At 39.8% G+C, this 17,645-nt stretch overlaps 2 protein-coding genes across 2 annotated transcripts; one reads left to right on the top strand and one right to left on the bottom strand.

Annotated features, from left to right (window-relative positions):
• The first annotated feature begins 2,329 nt into the window (after nucleotides 1-2,329).
• On the top strand, nucleotides 2,330-3,110 carry LOC136491066 (psbQ-like protein 3, chloroplastic). The gene is made up of 2 exons (XM_066487280.1): nucleotides 2,330-2,864; nucleotides 2,971-3,110. Exons 1-2 carry the CDS (start codon nucleotides 2,379-2,381, stop codon nucleotides 3,067-3,069), a joined length of 585 nt encoding a protein of 194 aa, XP_066343377.1. The 5' UTR covers nucleotides 2,330-2,378; the 3' UTR covers nucleotides 3,070-3,110.
• Nucleotides 3,111-3,305: 195 nt separating this feature from the next.
• On the bottom strand, nucleotides 3,306-9,052 carry LOC136491063 (uncharacterized). The gene is made up of 9 exons (XM_066487277.1): nucleotides 8,627-9,052; nucleotides 7,299-7,772; nucleotides 6,960-7,059; nucleotides 6,031-6,099; nucleotides 5,257-5,368; nucleotides 4,495-4,583; nucleotides 4,201-4,262; nucleotides 3,978-4,074; nucleotides 3,306-3,816 (listed from the first exon to the last, which is right to left on the bottom strand). The coding sequence occupies exons 2-9, from the start codon at nucleotides 7,592-7,594 to the stop codon at nucleotides 3,766-3,768; spliced, it is 876 nt and encodes a 291-aa protein (XP_066343374.1). The 5' UTR covers nucleotides 7,595-7,772; nucleotides 8,627-9,052; the 3' UTR covers nucleotides 3,306-3,765.
• Between the last annotated feature and the right edge of the window lie 8,593 nt (nucleotides 9,053-17,645).

The following is a 17,645-nucleotide window of genomic DNA, read 5'->3' as shown; positions in this document are numbered from 1 at the left end:
AGCCTGCATATTAAAGAAACCACTGCATGCCTAAAAAAAACTGCCGTAGCCTATCCATCTACAGCCTGTTCGGTTGGCTAGTTCGTATCGTCGCTGGTTCATGAAGAAGTACTGCTGGCTGGTTTGTGTGAGAGAAAAATACTATTCCGACTAAATATTTACGATCGTTTACGATAAGCCACGGCTAAATGAACATGCTGCTATCCAGTGGGACTCAGACGAAGAAGACTCCACACATGGAGGTGGTGAGGTGGAGCTGCCGAGCTCCTTGCAGTCATGCCTTAAAAAATATTGAAGAACGCTCCAGAATGAGAACAATAGAGGAGTAAATGTGTAATTTTATTTCTATGCTAATCTCACCTTGAAAAGTGAGATTCACGTGCTTTCTGAGACGGAGCGAGTAGTAACGGACAGAGTGACAGACTGTGCGGTGGAGGGTCTCGGTAGGGAAGACAAGACATGGGCAATATTGTCTTTTGATGTGCAGAGAGGAGAAGAATCCACCGTTATATGGGTTTCCAAGGATTCCGAGATTTGAAGAATCTGGGTGCCAGATTTTTTTTTTTATCCGTTGCATTATCTCTCCCGTTTGGAGACACCGGATATTCTTGTTAGCTGAATCCCAGAATCCCAACCCCATCCAGACGGGCCCTTATGCAGGTTGTGGACGTTATCGGAGAGATCCCTCTGCTATGGATCCTTGTTTCCCGACAAGGTTTCTGACATACGAGTTCTAATTTTGGGTGTTTATAGTTTCGGTGAAATTTTCGAAATATTGTATTCTTCACTTGGGTCTGAAAAAAAATTATATTAGTAAAAAAAATTAGTTAAATTCATCTTTCGCTCTTTTCGCTGGAGTTCGAAAAAATTAAAGATAAAAATGTTTCACTTATGATAAAGCTACACGACATGAGAAATAACGGAGCGAGTACAAGTAAATTTGTCTTGAACCGTTGTTTCATGAAAATACATCATTATTCTGATCAATTAAAAGACTCAAAAGGTAAGCATAGTAGACAAGACTATCGGCCTGTTCACTGGTTGATTTCTGGGCTGATAAGTCTGGTTAGTGTTGGTTTGTTGTGAGAGAAAAATATTGTTGGCTGGCTGATAAGCCCTGGCTAAAACCAACCAGCGAACAGGCTATATGTCTCAGAGATCAAATCGATGTCCATAACTAAATTTACCTACTCCCTCAGTCCTAAATTATAGGTTATTCTAATTTATTTTTTTTGGAGTCAAAGCATCTCAAGTTTAACCAAATCTATATAATAAATTAATAATATTTATGATACCAAATAAGTATCATTAGATTCTTCATTAATTATATTTTCATAGTATAACTATTTGTGTCATAAATCGTTGCAATTCTCTCTAAACGTCCAATTCCCATCGAGAGCATGCACGCAAAGACTGATAAGTAAACATTTGAGCTCGTGTTTAGATCCAGGGGCTAGAGTTTAGTCCGTGTCACATCGTCGAACGTTTAGATGCTAACTTAGAGGACTAAACATGAGCTGATTATAAAACTAATTACATAAGAGTAGACTAATTAGCGAGATGAATATATTAAGCCTAATTAATTTATGATTAGCACATGTTTCTTGTAGCACCACATTATCAAATCATGGACTAATTAGGCTTAATAGATTCGTGTCGCAAATTAATCTCAATCTGTGCAATCAGTTTTATAATTAGTCTATGTTTAATACTATCATGTCCAAATATCTGATACGATAGGGACTAAACTTTAGTACGAGGAACACCTAACGGCAGTGAATTCGATGCATACTGGATGCATTGTGCTTCCATATATATATATATATATATATATATGCTATAAATAGTTGCCACGTGTCTAGTTTGACCGATCCAATTGCGCGCATCTGCTTACCTCTCATGCGCTCGGCTCCGGGCTCTCTCGTCCGTGGTTTACAGGCTACATGTGTCGGATGCTTGGTGGTGGCCGCCGTACATCAAAGCTGTATATGCATGCGGCCTGTTCATTTCGGCTTATTCGCTTGTATCTGGCTTATAATCTATGGCTTAAATAGTATTTTTCTCTCACACCAAACCAATGAACAGTACTTTCAGTCATGGCTTATAAGTCAATTCAGCCGAAATAAACAGGCTCATGGATGTTGTGTGCATCCAGCACCGAATATTTTTCCCAAACGGCAGTGTAGCATCTTCCTGTCGAGCTCGAGCATACGATTTGTCAGACGACGGGCCCCATATCGAGCATGACCTACGCCTAGCGCCTGCCACGTTATCCGAACTGGCCGGCTGGAGCAAAACGCCAAACCTCACGTCCCCCCCCCCCCCCCCCCCCCCCCCACCGAGAAGGCGAGAACCACAGCCGGTGCACGAGCTCCGCGATGGCGTTGCGGCTCGCCGTACAGGCGCTGTCCGCGACCCTGTTGTCGCGCGCAGAAACCACGACTCCCAATAAGCCACCGAGCAAGAGCAACAGCAAGCAGCAGTCTCAGAGGCCAGCAGGGGCAGCCGCCTCCGCCACCACCACCAGCAGGAGGCGGCTAGCAACGGCGGCGGGGGCGGCGGTCCTGGCGTCCCAGCTACTGCCGCCCGTGGCGAGCAGCGCCGCCGGCACGTTCGACCTGCGGCTCACGCTGCCGGAGAAGTCCAGCGAGGAGGCCGAGGCCGTGGTGCGGACGCACGCGCGCAACCTGCTGGGCGTGAAGCGCTTCATCGACGCCGGGGCGTGGCGGGAGCTGCAGGCGGCGCTGCGCGCCAGCGCGTCCAACCTCAAGCAGGACCTGTACGCCATCATCCAGGCGAGGCCCACGGGGCAGCGCCCTGAGCTCCGCAGGCTCTACTCCGACCTCTTCAACAGCGTCACCAGCGTAAGCGTGCAGCTCGGAATTGTCTTATCTCCGTTGCAGTGCAGGTGGCCAGGTGGGTAATGGCATGGATGTGCTTGCTCATCTTGTGTTCTGCTCTTGGCTGTAGCTGGATTACGCCGCCAGAGACAAGGACGAGCTCCAGGTGCAGGAACACTACGGCAACATCGTCTCCGCCCTCGATGAGATTTTCGCCAAGATCACATAGATGCTCATAGCTCATATATTTAGGCCCTGTTTGAGAGATTTCTTCTCACAAAACAGCTGTAGCTTCTAGGGAATGTTCTGCAGTGTAACAAGAAGCCGTTTTTTCTCTCTTTTCCAGAAACGAATTAGGAGCCGATAAAACCATTATTTGTGGCTTCATCGGGCCAGAGCCAAAAAGAAACCCTGCCAAACAGGTCATTATATTTCTAGGACTAGGATACAAAGACGGAGCACGGATATAGAACTAGGAACTTGGATTGCGTTCACAACTTCACATGCAGGAAGAGCAACAGATGGCGACAGGCAAAAAGGTTCCTTCTTGCTATGTAGCGGGTTCTTCCTAGAGAGAACGATTTAGCAAGTTCTTGTGAGCTTCCTCCGCTACATCTATTTACCCTGCTGTCTGAAGGAGAAACCAAAAAGAATCATAGTAGTTATTTACACGTGCAGCAAGGCCACAAAAACTGCAGTTCCTAAAAATCCTCGCTGTTTAGCCACCAATGTTTAAGGCTAGTTGCAGGGTGGTCTGGAGGCTGGGCAGCTGAAAGGTTTCAGTCACCTCTCCTTTTGCTTTCAGATAGAGAAAGCAGGGGTCCTTGGTAACCCTATTGATCGCCACTTGGTGTGCAAAATGAAGCAGTAATTCTCCATATTTCCATCCCAAAGTCTGCCTAAACTGAAACCTGTTGGCAGTGACCTACCATCCTCTTGGCTCCTCCTTCAAATGGTTGCTTCCAAGAACTTGATCCTGATAATAAGGAACATAAATTGGTCAGTAAGCCAAGAACAACACAGTTGGTGCATTTTGAAGTTCAAGAAAATTCATGAAAGGACCTGAAATCTCAAGGTAAAATGCAGTCGTCTGTGTGGGAAAAGAGTGTTAATTGGCAAACGGCTTCAAATTCTTACCATTGTAATGCCAGGAAGCACGAAGCTAGCAAGGTTTTCATCCACTGACACGCTAAGTGGAGGCATCTTGGTCCTCAGTCCAGGCAGTTGGCTCGTGCTGTTTATAGAAGAAGCATTATTATCAGAGGGAGAAGCAGCTGTATCACAAAACCGAGCCTTTTCAATCATAACTCTAATCTTCTTACAAAATAACTGCAAAGGCGTTTCATTAGATAATGCTTACATTTGTAGAAGATCATTAATGTTCCTTCTTGCCCGATGGAAGAGATCGAAATTGTTATGAGGCTGCAAGGGAGAATAAAGATAACTATGAAATAATGCTCCTCGTGTATTATTGGAGGAAAAAATAATGTTGTTACCTATGCAGTCTAACTGAAATTGAAGGGGTTATGCTATTCTAAAAGAAATATATGCTTTTTCTATTCGGATGTGCATATCTTGCTAATATTGAATAATAGAAATTATGAATTAAAAAAATTGTAAACAGAGTAAGTAACAAAAGGAGAACCATACAAACCTGAAAACTCTGAATATTTGTTTCGATTTGATTAAGAAGCCTATTATTTTCCTCCAGTAGATGCTGCACTGGACGATCTATCTCAGAGGCTACATGATGGAAAATGCGGCATTGTCATATCATATTACAAACAAAGCATTGGTTAAATCTTGTCGAAGTTTAGGACATGAATCTGTTATAGTGCACTACTGAAAACTACAAGGATCTCAAGTGCAATTTATATGAAACAAAATCAACTGATTTACAGTATCTCATTAACCAAGGGAAACAGCATGCTACATGTTTGTATGTAGTTCCAAATACTAGCAAGTAGAAGGCTGTGTAATCTCTAATTTGTTCTAACAAGTTCCACATACCAAAGCTATTCTCATTCATGTTCTTGAATAGTAAACATCCAAAGTGTCAACTTTTTTTATCCCTTTCTGTCACTTGACACTAGACACTGTGACAATATATACAATTATAGGCATCCAAGACTTACAGATAAAAATATATGCATTTAAGATTATATATTAAATATCAAGCTCCAGTGGGGTGCCTACCTGCGATAAACTTAGCAATGGAGTCAATATAAAGTGAAATAGTTCAGTCACTCCAGTATTGGCAGCAGTATTTATCCTCTCAAATGCGAAAATTTCAAATGCCAGATCATAAATTTTGATAATTGCGCAAGACAGTTAACAGCAGATAACAAGAAACAAAGAAGATACATGGAAGCAAACAATTAGACCCGATACTCAAGTAGTCAAGTGACCTACCAACCTCCAGATAGAAACATATTGTTTTGAACATTATGTGGCATAAATGAAGAGGCTCTCATGCCTGTTTGAAGAGGATGATTTGCTCCCCACAGTGCAGGCTCTACAAATTTATCCTGATAAACAACCATAATGGGCACCATTTAAAAATATATAAATGCGAGTGATGTATGAACAGACCCAGTAGATAACTGACATGGTATACAATGACGACAATGTATCTGTGCTCAGCCCCCCTAGGTGCCCCAATGACCCCGCAAAAGAAAAAAAAGAAAAAATGCACGAAAAATTCCACCAGAAACATGGATGGATAGTGATGCAATGATCTATGCTGAAGCAAATTTAAGGGTTGACCAAAATTTGTGCAAACAGAAAAAAAAACTAAAAATCAGCATGCAATTGGGTCAGGTGCAGTGTTCATCTGGATCAGCAACCAACACCAAATCACATGCTGATTCTCTCTTTTTTTTGTTTCTCCTTGCACAATTTTTTTTCAACCTCAATATTTTTCCTTTGAATACATCATTGTATCATCTAACCACCCATATTTTGGTGGAAATTTTTATGTGTTTTTTCTTTATCATGGGAGCATGGGAGCACATGATACATTCTCATATATTGACTTTTACTATACTTTCTATCGACTTCAAATTTGGATTTGGAAACGCGCCTTAACTTTTCGAAGTGAATTATTTCTATTTTTCGTATAATCAGTGGCAGTAAATATAAAGAGAACAATACAGAACAAAGTTCATCAAACAGAAAGCAATATTAATACCTTTCTTTCTTTTGTATTTCTCCCAGTATGGTGTTCTTGGGGCTTCCTTCGTCTTGTATTTACTTTCTTCTACAAGATTTATCCAAATTGTTGGTAGTATTAATATTAAATAAAATGAGTAAAACAGTTAAGTTGGATTGAAAATGCACATTCAAGTAAAGACGGATTGGTGCAGAAATTATCTGTTATTTAGCTAGCTACTAGCTATACTTCTGATGGAACTTCAAAATAAAATAAAAAATTCAGTTCATCATATACATCAAATGAAATAGTTATCATGCATTCATACCTTAGTTGAATTTGAATATTACAGTAACCATATCAATCAAAAGGAATATGTAAGTGAGGGTCAGTTTATTTCAGCAGTAGATTTATTGCAGCTAACAAACATATATATAGAAAAAAAAGGTGGAATACTGCCAGCAGAGAGATGGGCGTGCTTTGTCATGAAATAAGGTCATGCTGTCTTTTGATAGCCCTTCCTTTTTCTTCAGAATAAAAATCAAAAGCGATAGAATAATACACCAAAATGGTACAGTGATTGCCAACTCAGGTCTCACTATGATCATGGTCCAAATGCTCAAGTCTTTTAGATTGAAAACAAAGTCATCTATCATTCATGGTAGTATTAGTATATGCACACATGGTTAGTGGAATTTTATTCAGATCAACTTTCAGATGTAATATAAGTTTTGGCATGGCAAGTCGGAAAACAGATCAAGGAAGAAAGGAACTATGTACGTGTATACCCAAGGAAGTGATTGATATTTATGAACATTTTTGCACAAGTTGCATATATTCAGTGTTCTTACACATTATGCTTCTTATGCGCATAGTATCCTCGTAGTCAGAAATGAAAAAAAAATGGATCCTTTTTTAAAGAAGAAATATCATTTTACAACAGCATTTACAGGCTAGAGACTGCTTACCCCTACCCACTGGCACCTCATTGCGACATCTCTTACTGTCTTGTTCGGTAACGATGCTGCTATCTTTATATACTTCATGATGCCTTGTTCATGAACATATCTGAGAAGTTTTCATGATTGTACACAAAAGAAAACAAAGGGTTATTTTAGCAACGAGTTAAACGGACCCAAACTTCAAGAAGTGATAGAAAAACTTTGTGGCAGCATCGTTCATATAATCTGAATCCATTGGACACAGCACTAAGATAAAAAAAAAAATTCAACAATAACGGCAAAAAATTCTGAAAGGAACAGAATTACAAAACAATATGTATGCATATGATGGTTGAGATAGCTTACTTCTCCATGCCATCTCTCAGAATTTCAAGCTCAAGCTGTGTCCAATCCGCAGCCAGCGGCCCACCATATTTGAGGTTCTGCCCGGAATCTGTTGGCATATTAGATGAACCAGTGGAAACAACCACTGAAGGTGTGGTCAGCATCCCCACACTGGCATCCATCCCAGTGGAACAATCCAGGTATGTTGGCATTCCTCCTGAGCCACTAATGGCTACGCTTGTCTGAAATGAAACTACATGCTGGTTGCAGAGTGGCTGGGAGAATGCCCCAAAGTTCATATTAGGGTCGTCTGCCATCTGTAGGCACAGTAAATTTTCGAGAACAGATTTTGGATCTTCCAGCCTAGAAGGAAGCTCAGCTCCCCCAAACAACTTCAGAGATGCCACAGTACAAGATGAGAGAGCTCCGTTAGCTACAGGTTGCACTGCATTTTTGCTCAACCTGGACGAGTTTGGTGCCTACTGCTCCAAGAACCTGCACATGGCATTAAATATGTCAAAGAAAGTTAACCTTCCAAACTAAAAGATTTGCTTTAACAGAAGAATCTCGAAACTTCTATTTTAAGACTCGGCCTGTTCACTGATTGGTTTCTGGGCTGGTTTGAGCTGGCTGGTGCTGGTTTATTATGAGAGAAAAACACTATTGACTGGCTGATTTGGGCTGGCTGAAAACAACGAGCGAACAGGCTGACTGCCGGCAAAAAAAGGAAGTTCAAGATGTATGTTTCAGAAACAGATTTTCTTTCACTCCGCGTGTATCCAATTCAAAACTGAAACGCTCAGTCAGTTGTGTAACTGACCACCTGCCAAATTATGCTCAAAAAGCTGTGTAACTGACAAATTTTCATAAACTCTATGAAGAACACAACACTAGAACACCAAATGATCAAATTGGTAGGCACAATTAGGCATAACTGAGTATGCTGCATGCAAATCCTCGGAACAACAAAAGTAAGCCCATTAAAAAAAGTAAATTGTGGACAGGGACCTGGCCAGCGTACACCTGCAGTTCATAACTACTAGAAAATGACCTAGGAAAACCAAATCCAGTAGCAGTGATAATGATTAGGAGTACTACAGAAAGTCAGACTCTGAGACCCCGCCAATCAACCGCGGCCGTACAATCTGCACGCAAAGCGCTGGCAAGAAACTGAATTTTCACACGAGCGTTCATACCAAACCCAAAATTTAGTTAAACCACGCACGATTCCGGCGAGAGAAGCAATCCAAAAGAACGCTGGGAAAGGGACGCCGGTCCCGATCCTGCCGGACCAGGATCAACCAAGAAGCACGGGCGGCGACAAGAACAATCATGCTCAACAAACTTACCCAGCCCAAATCCGATCTAATATCTGCTCTCACGCCGGAGCAAGCAGGGACCCCTGACGGAGAAGGCAATTAAGCTAAGGCCGGTCTAATCCTCGCCTGCCTGTGCGTTGGATCGTGTGGCGTGGCGGTGTGCTTGGTGGTGGCGCCTTGGTGCTGGTGGTGGTGTTAAATGGTGTGCCGCCAGCTTTGCGCGCTCCAATGGGAGGGCCGGGGAGAGGCCAGCAGAAAAAGCGGCGGCCCCGGCGCACCAGTGAAACCGTATATGCCCCTCCTCCACTCCAAAAGCAGAGGTCGTGTGCCGATTTAACAACTTGCGCACGCAAAAAGAATCAGAGATGGCGGACGGAAGGGAGGGAGGAGGCGATCTCTGTTGGAGTTCACCGGAGGTCCAGAGACCAGAGCTGCTGCTACCTGCTGCTAATACGGCTCAGCCTGAGAAGTTGTATTACGGTTTTTATGTGTGATTTTTCATAACCTGTTCAGACCAAGAGCATCAAAAGTGACTGCAAAAACTAAGAAACAGCTTCCAAATCTTTCTTGGCCCTGTTTCGTTGGGCTGCCAATCTTTTTGGATGTATAATGCAGTAGTTGGTTAACTTTATTTACTCTTTATTTGCTTTTTTGAATTGCTACTATTCTTATATCTTAAAAAAGTTGAAACTGCCAGAAAACTTCTATTTCAACACAAAATCTAATGCCGGATCTAATGATAACCCAAAATATTAGACATGCTGTAAGATCCGACATTCTAAAAAGTAGTCGAAAACATATCTAAAACGGTGAAAGAACATCGCAAGTGCACCGTTAGGTACATCATAGGCCGCAAATTCTTCACCTCCAGCCCCAGTGCCATGTTGGATGTCTAATTTCCTCTCCACGACTATTAACAATGAGAGCGATGACCCAAGGTTAGTGTCCTTGCAAATAATGGTCATAGATTGGTTCCATGTTGATGAAATTGGTGCTTGTAATGACGGACTCGTCGTGGCAATCACCAAAGTTATTTTAGATAATAACATCTCGACCAAAAATATTTGATTTCGTCGATAATTTATTTAGACTAAATATAAGCAAACTAGATCCAAAGAGCTAAAGAGATGGGTGCCCTCTCTTTTCTTGCCACCGGCGAACTCGCTAGAAAGGAAGAAGGAGAAGGGCCCTAGACAATGACAGTAAGGACTTGAAAGTGGTGACGGCAATAAGGACCAGCAAGGGGAGCAGGGGCAGCAGTGATAATATAGACATCTATTTCGTAGTTTTAGAATTTTACAGATGAAAAATGCAAGAGTGCATTATATTTAAGTCCCACTCCCTCGGTCTGTCTAAAAGTCAGCCAACTAATAGCTGTTATAACTCCCTTCGTCCCAAAATAAAAAATAATCAATTGACCTTGGTTCTCTTACAATATATTTTTATGTTTTAAAGAATCAATGGCATCTACAAATCCATCGTTGCAAGTATTATGTCCTAAACTTATACATAATTTGACTAATTATTAGTCCAAGTTTGTAAAGTTTGAATTTCTCTAGTATAAGTTTATACGCTTACAATTTTGGGATAGAAAGAGTATTAGCTAAATGAATTATTAGTATGGGCTATTTGGATCCGTCTAGTAATAATAAGTAGTTGGAGCGACGTGCATATGAATTATTAGTACCCCTCCACCAACTAATAAACTAATTGTTAGCAGATCTATCGGTACGCCTGTTAGATTCTTATATGCTGATTTTAGCTACTAATTAGCACTAATGAGTCTAAACATACCTTTATTCCATCATTCGTCTTATGATACTTTTTATTGTCTTTCCAACCTTGCGCAGAAGAATTCTTTAGCAAAGTAAGGTAAGACAAACCTTGCTAGGTGAGGAGAGCACTTTGGCTTCCCCTCAAAAGCAAGAAAATCTTGTTCACACTACCCAAATTCAAACAAGCAAAGCATCCAAAAATGATTTCTTCTTCTCTAACCTTGCCACGCAAGGCTAGGCAAAGGTGAGCAAGAGAAGCAATCAAATCCTTAATTAGTAGTTTGTTTCATATGTGAATCATATTTCCTGTTTTGATAGGCATGTTCAACTATAGAACTATAAAAGCTCCTCTGGCTTAGGGCCTCTAGAATTTACACAATTGGATCTTGGAAATAATGAGACTAAACTTTCCTATCAATTTGTTAATTTACGCTTGTTGAACAAAGCATTCAAATTCATGACAAACAACCACAATGTTAAAAATGCCCAAATATAGAAATAAACACCATTTAAATGAATTATGGGTAGGTGTCTTTAAATCTTGAACCATGCAATTCGAGGTCACGATTATATAGTCGATTTTATTTTCCAATGAGACCATTGCGCCAACATCCTGAGGAAAAGGGAAAACATGCGACCATAAGAAGCTTAACTGTCCATAAGCCACATGGATTATGTGGACTATTCCACTAGGAGGATGAGAGAGGAAAAAAATCAATGAGGATGGTACTCATATTGAGCAATCGTGGCCACCTTCCGTGGGATTCGTGACATGTGTCCGGCCCATGCATGCATGCAATGCATGAGAGAGTAATAGTTTTTTTCAACTATTCCTTCCAAATTTAAGCAACAAATTCACCTCCTAAATTTTTATCCCTAGTATCGGCTCCGTCCTCCACCGTGATGTCTCTATTGTCCCGCACTGTCCCCATCGTATTGTATTGCCCGCCACCGTTGCTTCATCACCGCCCTCTAGCATTACCCCCCGTGCCGTGCTGCCCTCCAGCTTGATCATTTCCACTGGCGTCAGCATGATCCCCCTCCCCGGTGTGACATCTTCCCTGGTAGCCCCTGTACGTTCCTCCTCTCCCGGCGGCTCCTCCCCTCCTAGCAGGTGAGATCTTGGGATAAATGAGGGCCATGACAAACATGGCCGCCTTGCCAGGGAGGAATGAAAACAAAGAGAAAGAAAAAAGAGAAAGAAAAGAAAAAAGGAACATGCTGTGGATCCTATGTGTTCGTGTCTATTGAAATAAATTTGCAAACCCATTTCTATTGTGAATTAGGTGCAATAAAAGTAGACCCTAAAATGTACAAGGGTCCAAATTTGTGGTCTCTGCTGAAATTGTTCTAATACGAGAGCTTGTTTGGATTGTTGCCTCCACTTGCCGTACTTTAGTGAGGCATCACGTTAGTTATTAGATACAGTGGTCTGCCATACACCTAGAATCCAATTCTCTCCACTTGGTGCAACCAAGATACCCGGTAACTATTTTCTTGTTGGACCTCGATCGCTGCCATGGTGGTAAAAGTTTTTTTTTGTTTTTGCCTTGATCCATGGTGGTAAAAGTTTGTTGCCCCAGAAAATATGTGGTGAAACTACTTTAACTAATACCCCCAGAAATACTTTAACTAGAATATCAGTTAAAGCAATTTTTATTTATATTGTGGCGATCGAGTGTCCCTTCCTAAACTTGCACTTGCACGTCCTTTTTTGCAAGTGACCGAACCTAAAATTTGCATGTCCTTTTTATTTTTATACTTCCCCCCTTTTGATGATTTTCTAGTGCAACCTGAGACTGAGTGGGCATTCCATTATTCTCTCACAGAGAACCTCCCTTTTTGATCTGAATGTGGACTTGGAATCGGATCCTACTAATTTCCCCGAGAACCAAAACTAAGATCGCATTGCATGTAAAGGCAACACGGCGTGACTCAGCTACCCCAATTACCATCTACCAGGCGGAATCTGCCCTGGGAGGCTGGGACTCGTCTGCTGCGCACAATGATTCACTAGGGTCGTACACCCCCCACCCCCCAAATCTGCTGCAAGTCGAGACAAATTGTTATAAAACATGTTGCTAGCGGTTAGAATCTTTCTCTCTTCGTCTTTCATGATCAACATAGTAGATGAAAGTAGAACACATAGACACAAGAGATAGAGAGACTATTCTTTATTTCTCTCAATATTGGTGACTACAACATAGAGCTCCCATGTGTATATAGTCCTGCCAAGATCTAAGAGTTTGGTAAGAGCCCACATACAAACAGAGTAGGATTAGAATTTCTCTTTTTTCTTTCCTTATAGATTATAGTCCGTATGTTTTACAACACTCCCCCTTGGACGATTACCACGATATGCACATGCCTCATTAAAAACTCCATCCGAAAACCTAGTAGAAAAAATAGTTCTTGGAGAAAATAGTACATCGCATTCGTTAATTGCATTGCACATGTTGACTCATTAAAAACCTTGCGTGGAAAACCTTCAAGTAAAAACTCACATAGGAAAAAAGAGTACAACATTTATCCTTCTTGATCATGTATTCTTCATAATATTCCATTCTTCATGAATAGATATTTATCTTCATGGTCTATGCATAAACTTCAATGTTTTAGCAAATATGATCTACTTGATCTTTGTAATTCTAGTGGTTTTAATTACCTTCAAGGTAGATTTACTCAAATTGCTCCCCCTCATAAAGCCATCATTTGAATTTCATTGTTCAGTCCATATTTTTCATAAATGTGTGCTTAATAATGGTATGCAGTACCATAATACTATATCTTTCAAAATGTTGGCTTACCATTCTTCAATGAATTATAATATGAGTAAACAAGAGCAATATGCTTCATGCATAAATAACCACTTGTTAGTTGTGCAAAACAAATAAAATTTATCCTTCAGGATAATAAATCCTTTTAGAGAATTATGGGAGTAAATAAGTAACAATATTCAGTATCTTCTGCATAGTGCATCAAATTTTATACTAGAGTTTGAATACTTCTCTAGTTCTTACTTAGTGGATTTTCAAATTATATTTTCTATAAATCTTCAGGATTTTGATTGTACCACTAAATAATAAATACAGTCTTGCATTTGGCATTTAGGGGATAATTCAATTGCCAAAATGATCATTATTCTCATACCTTCTATGATATTTACAGGATACCAAAACGTCATTGCTAACTTTACGATATACACTTTCTGAGTGTTTGTATGACACATTCATGGTGTTTATGATTTCTCTTTTGCTTTCTTTCGGGTCTATATTCACTTCAGGGATTAATGATGCTTTTTAAGAATTGACTGGTTAATCCTTCATTGATTAAATTCTTCAAGGATGTTCTCATTCTTAGTGAATAACATTTCTCTTCTATGAGATATATTCTCTACTATACTAGAGATTATTATGTGATATACACAATGAGATAGTGTTATTCACTACAAAGTCATTCGATGACTATTCCTTCTAGGATATGCTCTTCTTAAGACTTTAATATTCATTCAGGAATATATTATACCTTAGACTTCTTAATACTTTGTATGAGATTTAATTTCTATTTGTTGTGGTTTATATTCTTCAGGAACTATATGGATCTTCATGATCCATTTATTAACTGCATATTTCATATTCATTCATTTGATTTACCAGAGATATAGCATAACATTTATTTTTTCTTAGTAGGAGGTTCAACCTCAATTGCATTCTTCATTGACCCGATATAATCGCTACAGATGACTTTGACATAGACTTTATTTTCTGGATCTGGGTTCTCATAAGAGAAATATTTGCAATTATAGAGGTAACATTGTCGACAACTATTATTTTCTCCCAATATTCTCATAATATGAGATTATTCTGTCTCTTTGTTATTTCCCAAATAAGAGATGATTTATTGTTCTACATACCCAACACTAATGATGCGCGCGCTTAGTGTGTTGGATTTCATCTTCATGATGATCCTCTTCATGAGGTGCTTAACCTTCTTCATGAGGTGTTTTCTTCATGAGAATGGAGGAGTTTTATTTTATTTCTATCCAATAAGTAGACACTAAACTAGAATCCACAGGTGTCCCCATAGATTTTAGCTTCATAGTATACAACATTTAGTTTACTACTAGTAAACATAACTTCTGGTTTATAACTTCAAGTTACTACTTGAAAGCATCTAGGCCCCTAGTTGGGTTTCGGTGATTAATGACAATACGTGATTGTTGTGACTAATGTGTGTTTTGCAGAGGCAATTAAGTTAGGTCACAGTAATAGAGATCATTTGGGCTATCATGCTGGTCATGCCCCTACGATGGAAATTATTTCGGTTTTCAAAGGATGGACGATAAGGTTAAGGATGGACTAGTTCTAAGTGTCATTTGTTGTTGAGGAGACACTTAAAGTAGTTTAGAACTTTATTTTTTCCTTTGGTCGTACTATTAAGGGGGTATGGATGGGTAGCTTGACCTAGGTGAGTCTAGTGGGTTAGGTGTGGTGCACACTTGCTAAATCTAGCACTAGGTAGCTCCTAAAAGCCCTTAGATCCATTAGAGCAAACTTTATTCATGTATGATCGAGAGTTGCAAGTGAATGAAGGGTCAAATGCTGATCGGACGCTGGTTCCGGAGTGATCGGATGCTGGCGCAGAGTCCGGTCAGTTCATTTGATTAAGGTGAAATCGTCTAGCGCGACCGGACGCTGAGAGGTGAGTGACTGGAGATTGGGTGCCAGTGTTCGATCGACTCCAGTAAGGTTCTAGAGAGGGAAAATTGTGACCAGACCGGTCACAACTTAAACACTGGAGTTCGGGGAGAACTGACCAGAGCGTCCGATCAACATGATCGGAGCGTCCAGTCACCCCATAGAGGCACATAATGGTTTATTTTCCAACCAAGGTTATAAATACTTCCTCCATTCGTGTGAGGGGGCACTTTTGCTCATTCCAACAGCTGAGAAACACCTTTGAGAGTGCCAAAAAGAGCAAGGTCCTAGTGAAGTGATTGAGATTTGAGAATCCTAAAGAGAGCCCTCATTAGTGAAAGCAAGAGTAGCAAAGTGTGCATCCACCCTTCTCATTAGGCTTGTCGTGGTCAAGTGAGAGTTTGTGCTTGTTACTCTTGGTGATCGCCATCACCTAGACGGGTTGGTGGTGATTGGGAGCTTAGTGATCATCTGGCGGAGCTTGTGGATGACCCAACGGTGTGAGCGGTTGTGGGAGATTCACCGCGATGGAGTGTCGAAGAATTAACCCATAGAGAGCACTTGATCCTTGCACGGATCAAGGGGGAGCTACACCCTTGCGCGGGTGCTCCAACGAGGACTAGTGGGGAGTGGTGACTCTCTGATACCTCGGCAAAACATCGCTGTGTTCCTCATTCTCTCTTTACTTTAAGCATTTACTTCGAGTAATTCAATTTTTGTCATTTACATTCATAGAATTACCATGCTAGAGTAGGATTGGAACATAGGTTGCTAAACTTTTATGCGGTAGATCAATAGAAACACTTTCTAGGCACAATGGATTAATTGGGCTAACCATAGGACTTAATTATTGTAAAGAATTTTAAAAGTAGCTCAATTCACCCCTCCTCTTGGGCATCTTGATCCTTTCACTCCTCTCATTTTCAAAAATATCTGGCATATGCTCCACTTTATGCTTCACAAGAGCATTAGTCAAACTATTATTTGATTTAGTGTGTGATACTATTACTACTCCAAGCTTCAAGGAATATTTTTTTCTCTTAAGACCATTTTCCTTCTATAGAAATAATATTTGGCATTCAATATAGGCTTTCTCTCCCCCCTAATACCAATATTAGATCTTTAATAGCATACTTCAAAAGATACCCCCTGTCATGGGCTTAAAATAATTCAAATTCATGTATCTCCAACTATAAGTGGAGGCCCATTCCTATATGCTATGATGTAGTTTTATGGGAAATATTCACGCACATATTTTAACACGGGGGTTATTATTCACTAAATGCAGCGAGCTAGAATACATAAAATGCACTTAAGAATGTTCAGCATTCCTACAAACTTAGGAATGTTCTTCCCCTGATTTGCACATATCATGGTTTAGAAAACTATTTCATTGTCTACCTTTTTTATTGTTTAGCAAAAAAATGATCCAATTACTCATACATAAAAAATGAACTATATACTTTAAATGTATATAATACGCAATATTCAAAATCACATGGATTTTCTTCTAGAAATTTCTAATTGTCGTTAATACAAAATTCCCAAAATGCCTTTTCTTAAAAAATCCCAAATCATCTAAGTGTGTAATCCACCATCTTAATTTCATAATTATTCATCCCATCAATTGGGTCACTTCTCCATTTAGCTAATTTCATATTAACCAGCTTCCCCTGATCTTAGGCTACTTGGCCATAGACTAATGTATTGCTTATGCATGCAACGCATTGAAAGCAAAATATTTCTTAGTTCAACGAAAACTAGCGTGCTAGCTAGCACATTTAATTATGAGGGGAAAAGGTAGTAGCTAGAAGCTAAGAATATAGCTTCTATGCTAATACTTATGCAGGAGTGGAGAAGTTGCAGCTCAACAAGAGCACAACATAGTGATATACATTTATGTGTAATGTGGAATATTGGTATTCAATCCAATGTAATAGATAACAACAAAATGTAAATGTACAAGCTTACTTGCAATTCATGCAATGTAGAGAAAGTTAATTAGGTCGGAGAGGACGCGGCTAGGACTTTAAGTCCTGATACATGCACTTAAAGATAGATTTAGGAAGGCTATGCCTATTAAATATATATTACCCACATTTTCTTATGTCTTTACCCAAAATTCCTCTCCCTTTTCAAGTAGTAATAAGCTTCAAGCATCCATGAATAATCATTTCAAATGTTCCATAGAATTCAATCATACTCCTAGTATTCAATGATTGTGGCATGAAATTCACATATCCAGTATACTATTCAGTGTACAACAACGAATTCAAGGTAGGACATAAACTTCTAGTTTCTAGGCTAAAGTATTAGATATTTAGTTTTAGGATTATACAATTTCTTGGCTAAATTGATCCTTCCAAGATCAGTTAATATGCCAGTATAGTCCAATTATTCATGTGCTTAAAAAAAATCCAGTTTCCCTTCTACCTACATGGTAATAATACACAAAGAACTATAACCTTCATGTTTAGTTGAGGCTTCTTTCTGGATAAAATTAATGAAAAACTTATTTAGATAGACAAAAATAGACAATTGTTTATATGTGAAACATATAAATCTAATTTATTCCAT

The sequence above is a fragment of the Miscanthus floridulus genome, chromosome 11 (genome assembly GCF_019320115.1).
Source record: "Miscanthus floridulus cultivar M001 chromosome 11, ASM1932011v1, whole genome shotgun sequence".
Lineage (NCBI taxonomy): Eukaryota > Viridiplantae > Streptophyta > Magnoliopsida > Poales > Poaceae > Miscanthus > Miscanthus floridulus.
This window is presented reverse-complemented; position numbering and strand designations above follow the sequence as displayed.

Bases quoted from the DNA above. Each gene is read 5' to 3' on its own strand.
- LOC136491066 (XM_066487280.1), top strand. From the start codon at position 2,379: ATGGCGTTGCGGCTCGCCGTACAGGCGCTGTCCGCGACCCTGTTGTCG. The intron at 2,865-2,970 runs GTAAGCGTGCAG...TCTTGGCTGTAG, and splicing joins TCTTCAACAGCGTCACCAGC to CTGGATTACGCCGCCAGAGA.
- LOC136491063 (XM_066487277.1), bottom strand. From the start codon at position 7,594: ATGGCAGACGACCCTAATATGAACTTTGGGGCATTCTCCCAGCCACTC. The intron at 4,584-5,256 runs GTTGGTAGGTCA...TCCATCATGTAG, and splicing joins CAATATGTTTCTATCTGGAG to CCTCTGAGATAGATCGTCCA. The intron at 3,817-3,977 runs GTAAGAATTTGA...CCTTATTATCAG, and splicing joins TGCTTCCTGGCATTACAATG to GATCAAGTTCTTGGAAGCAA.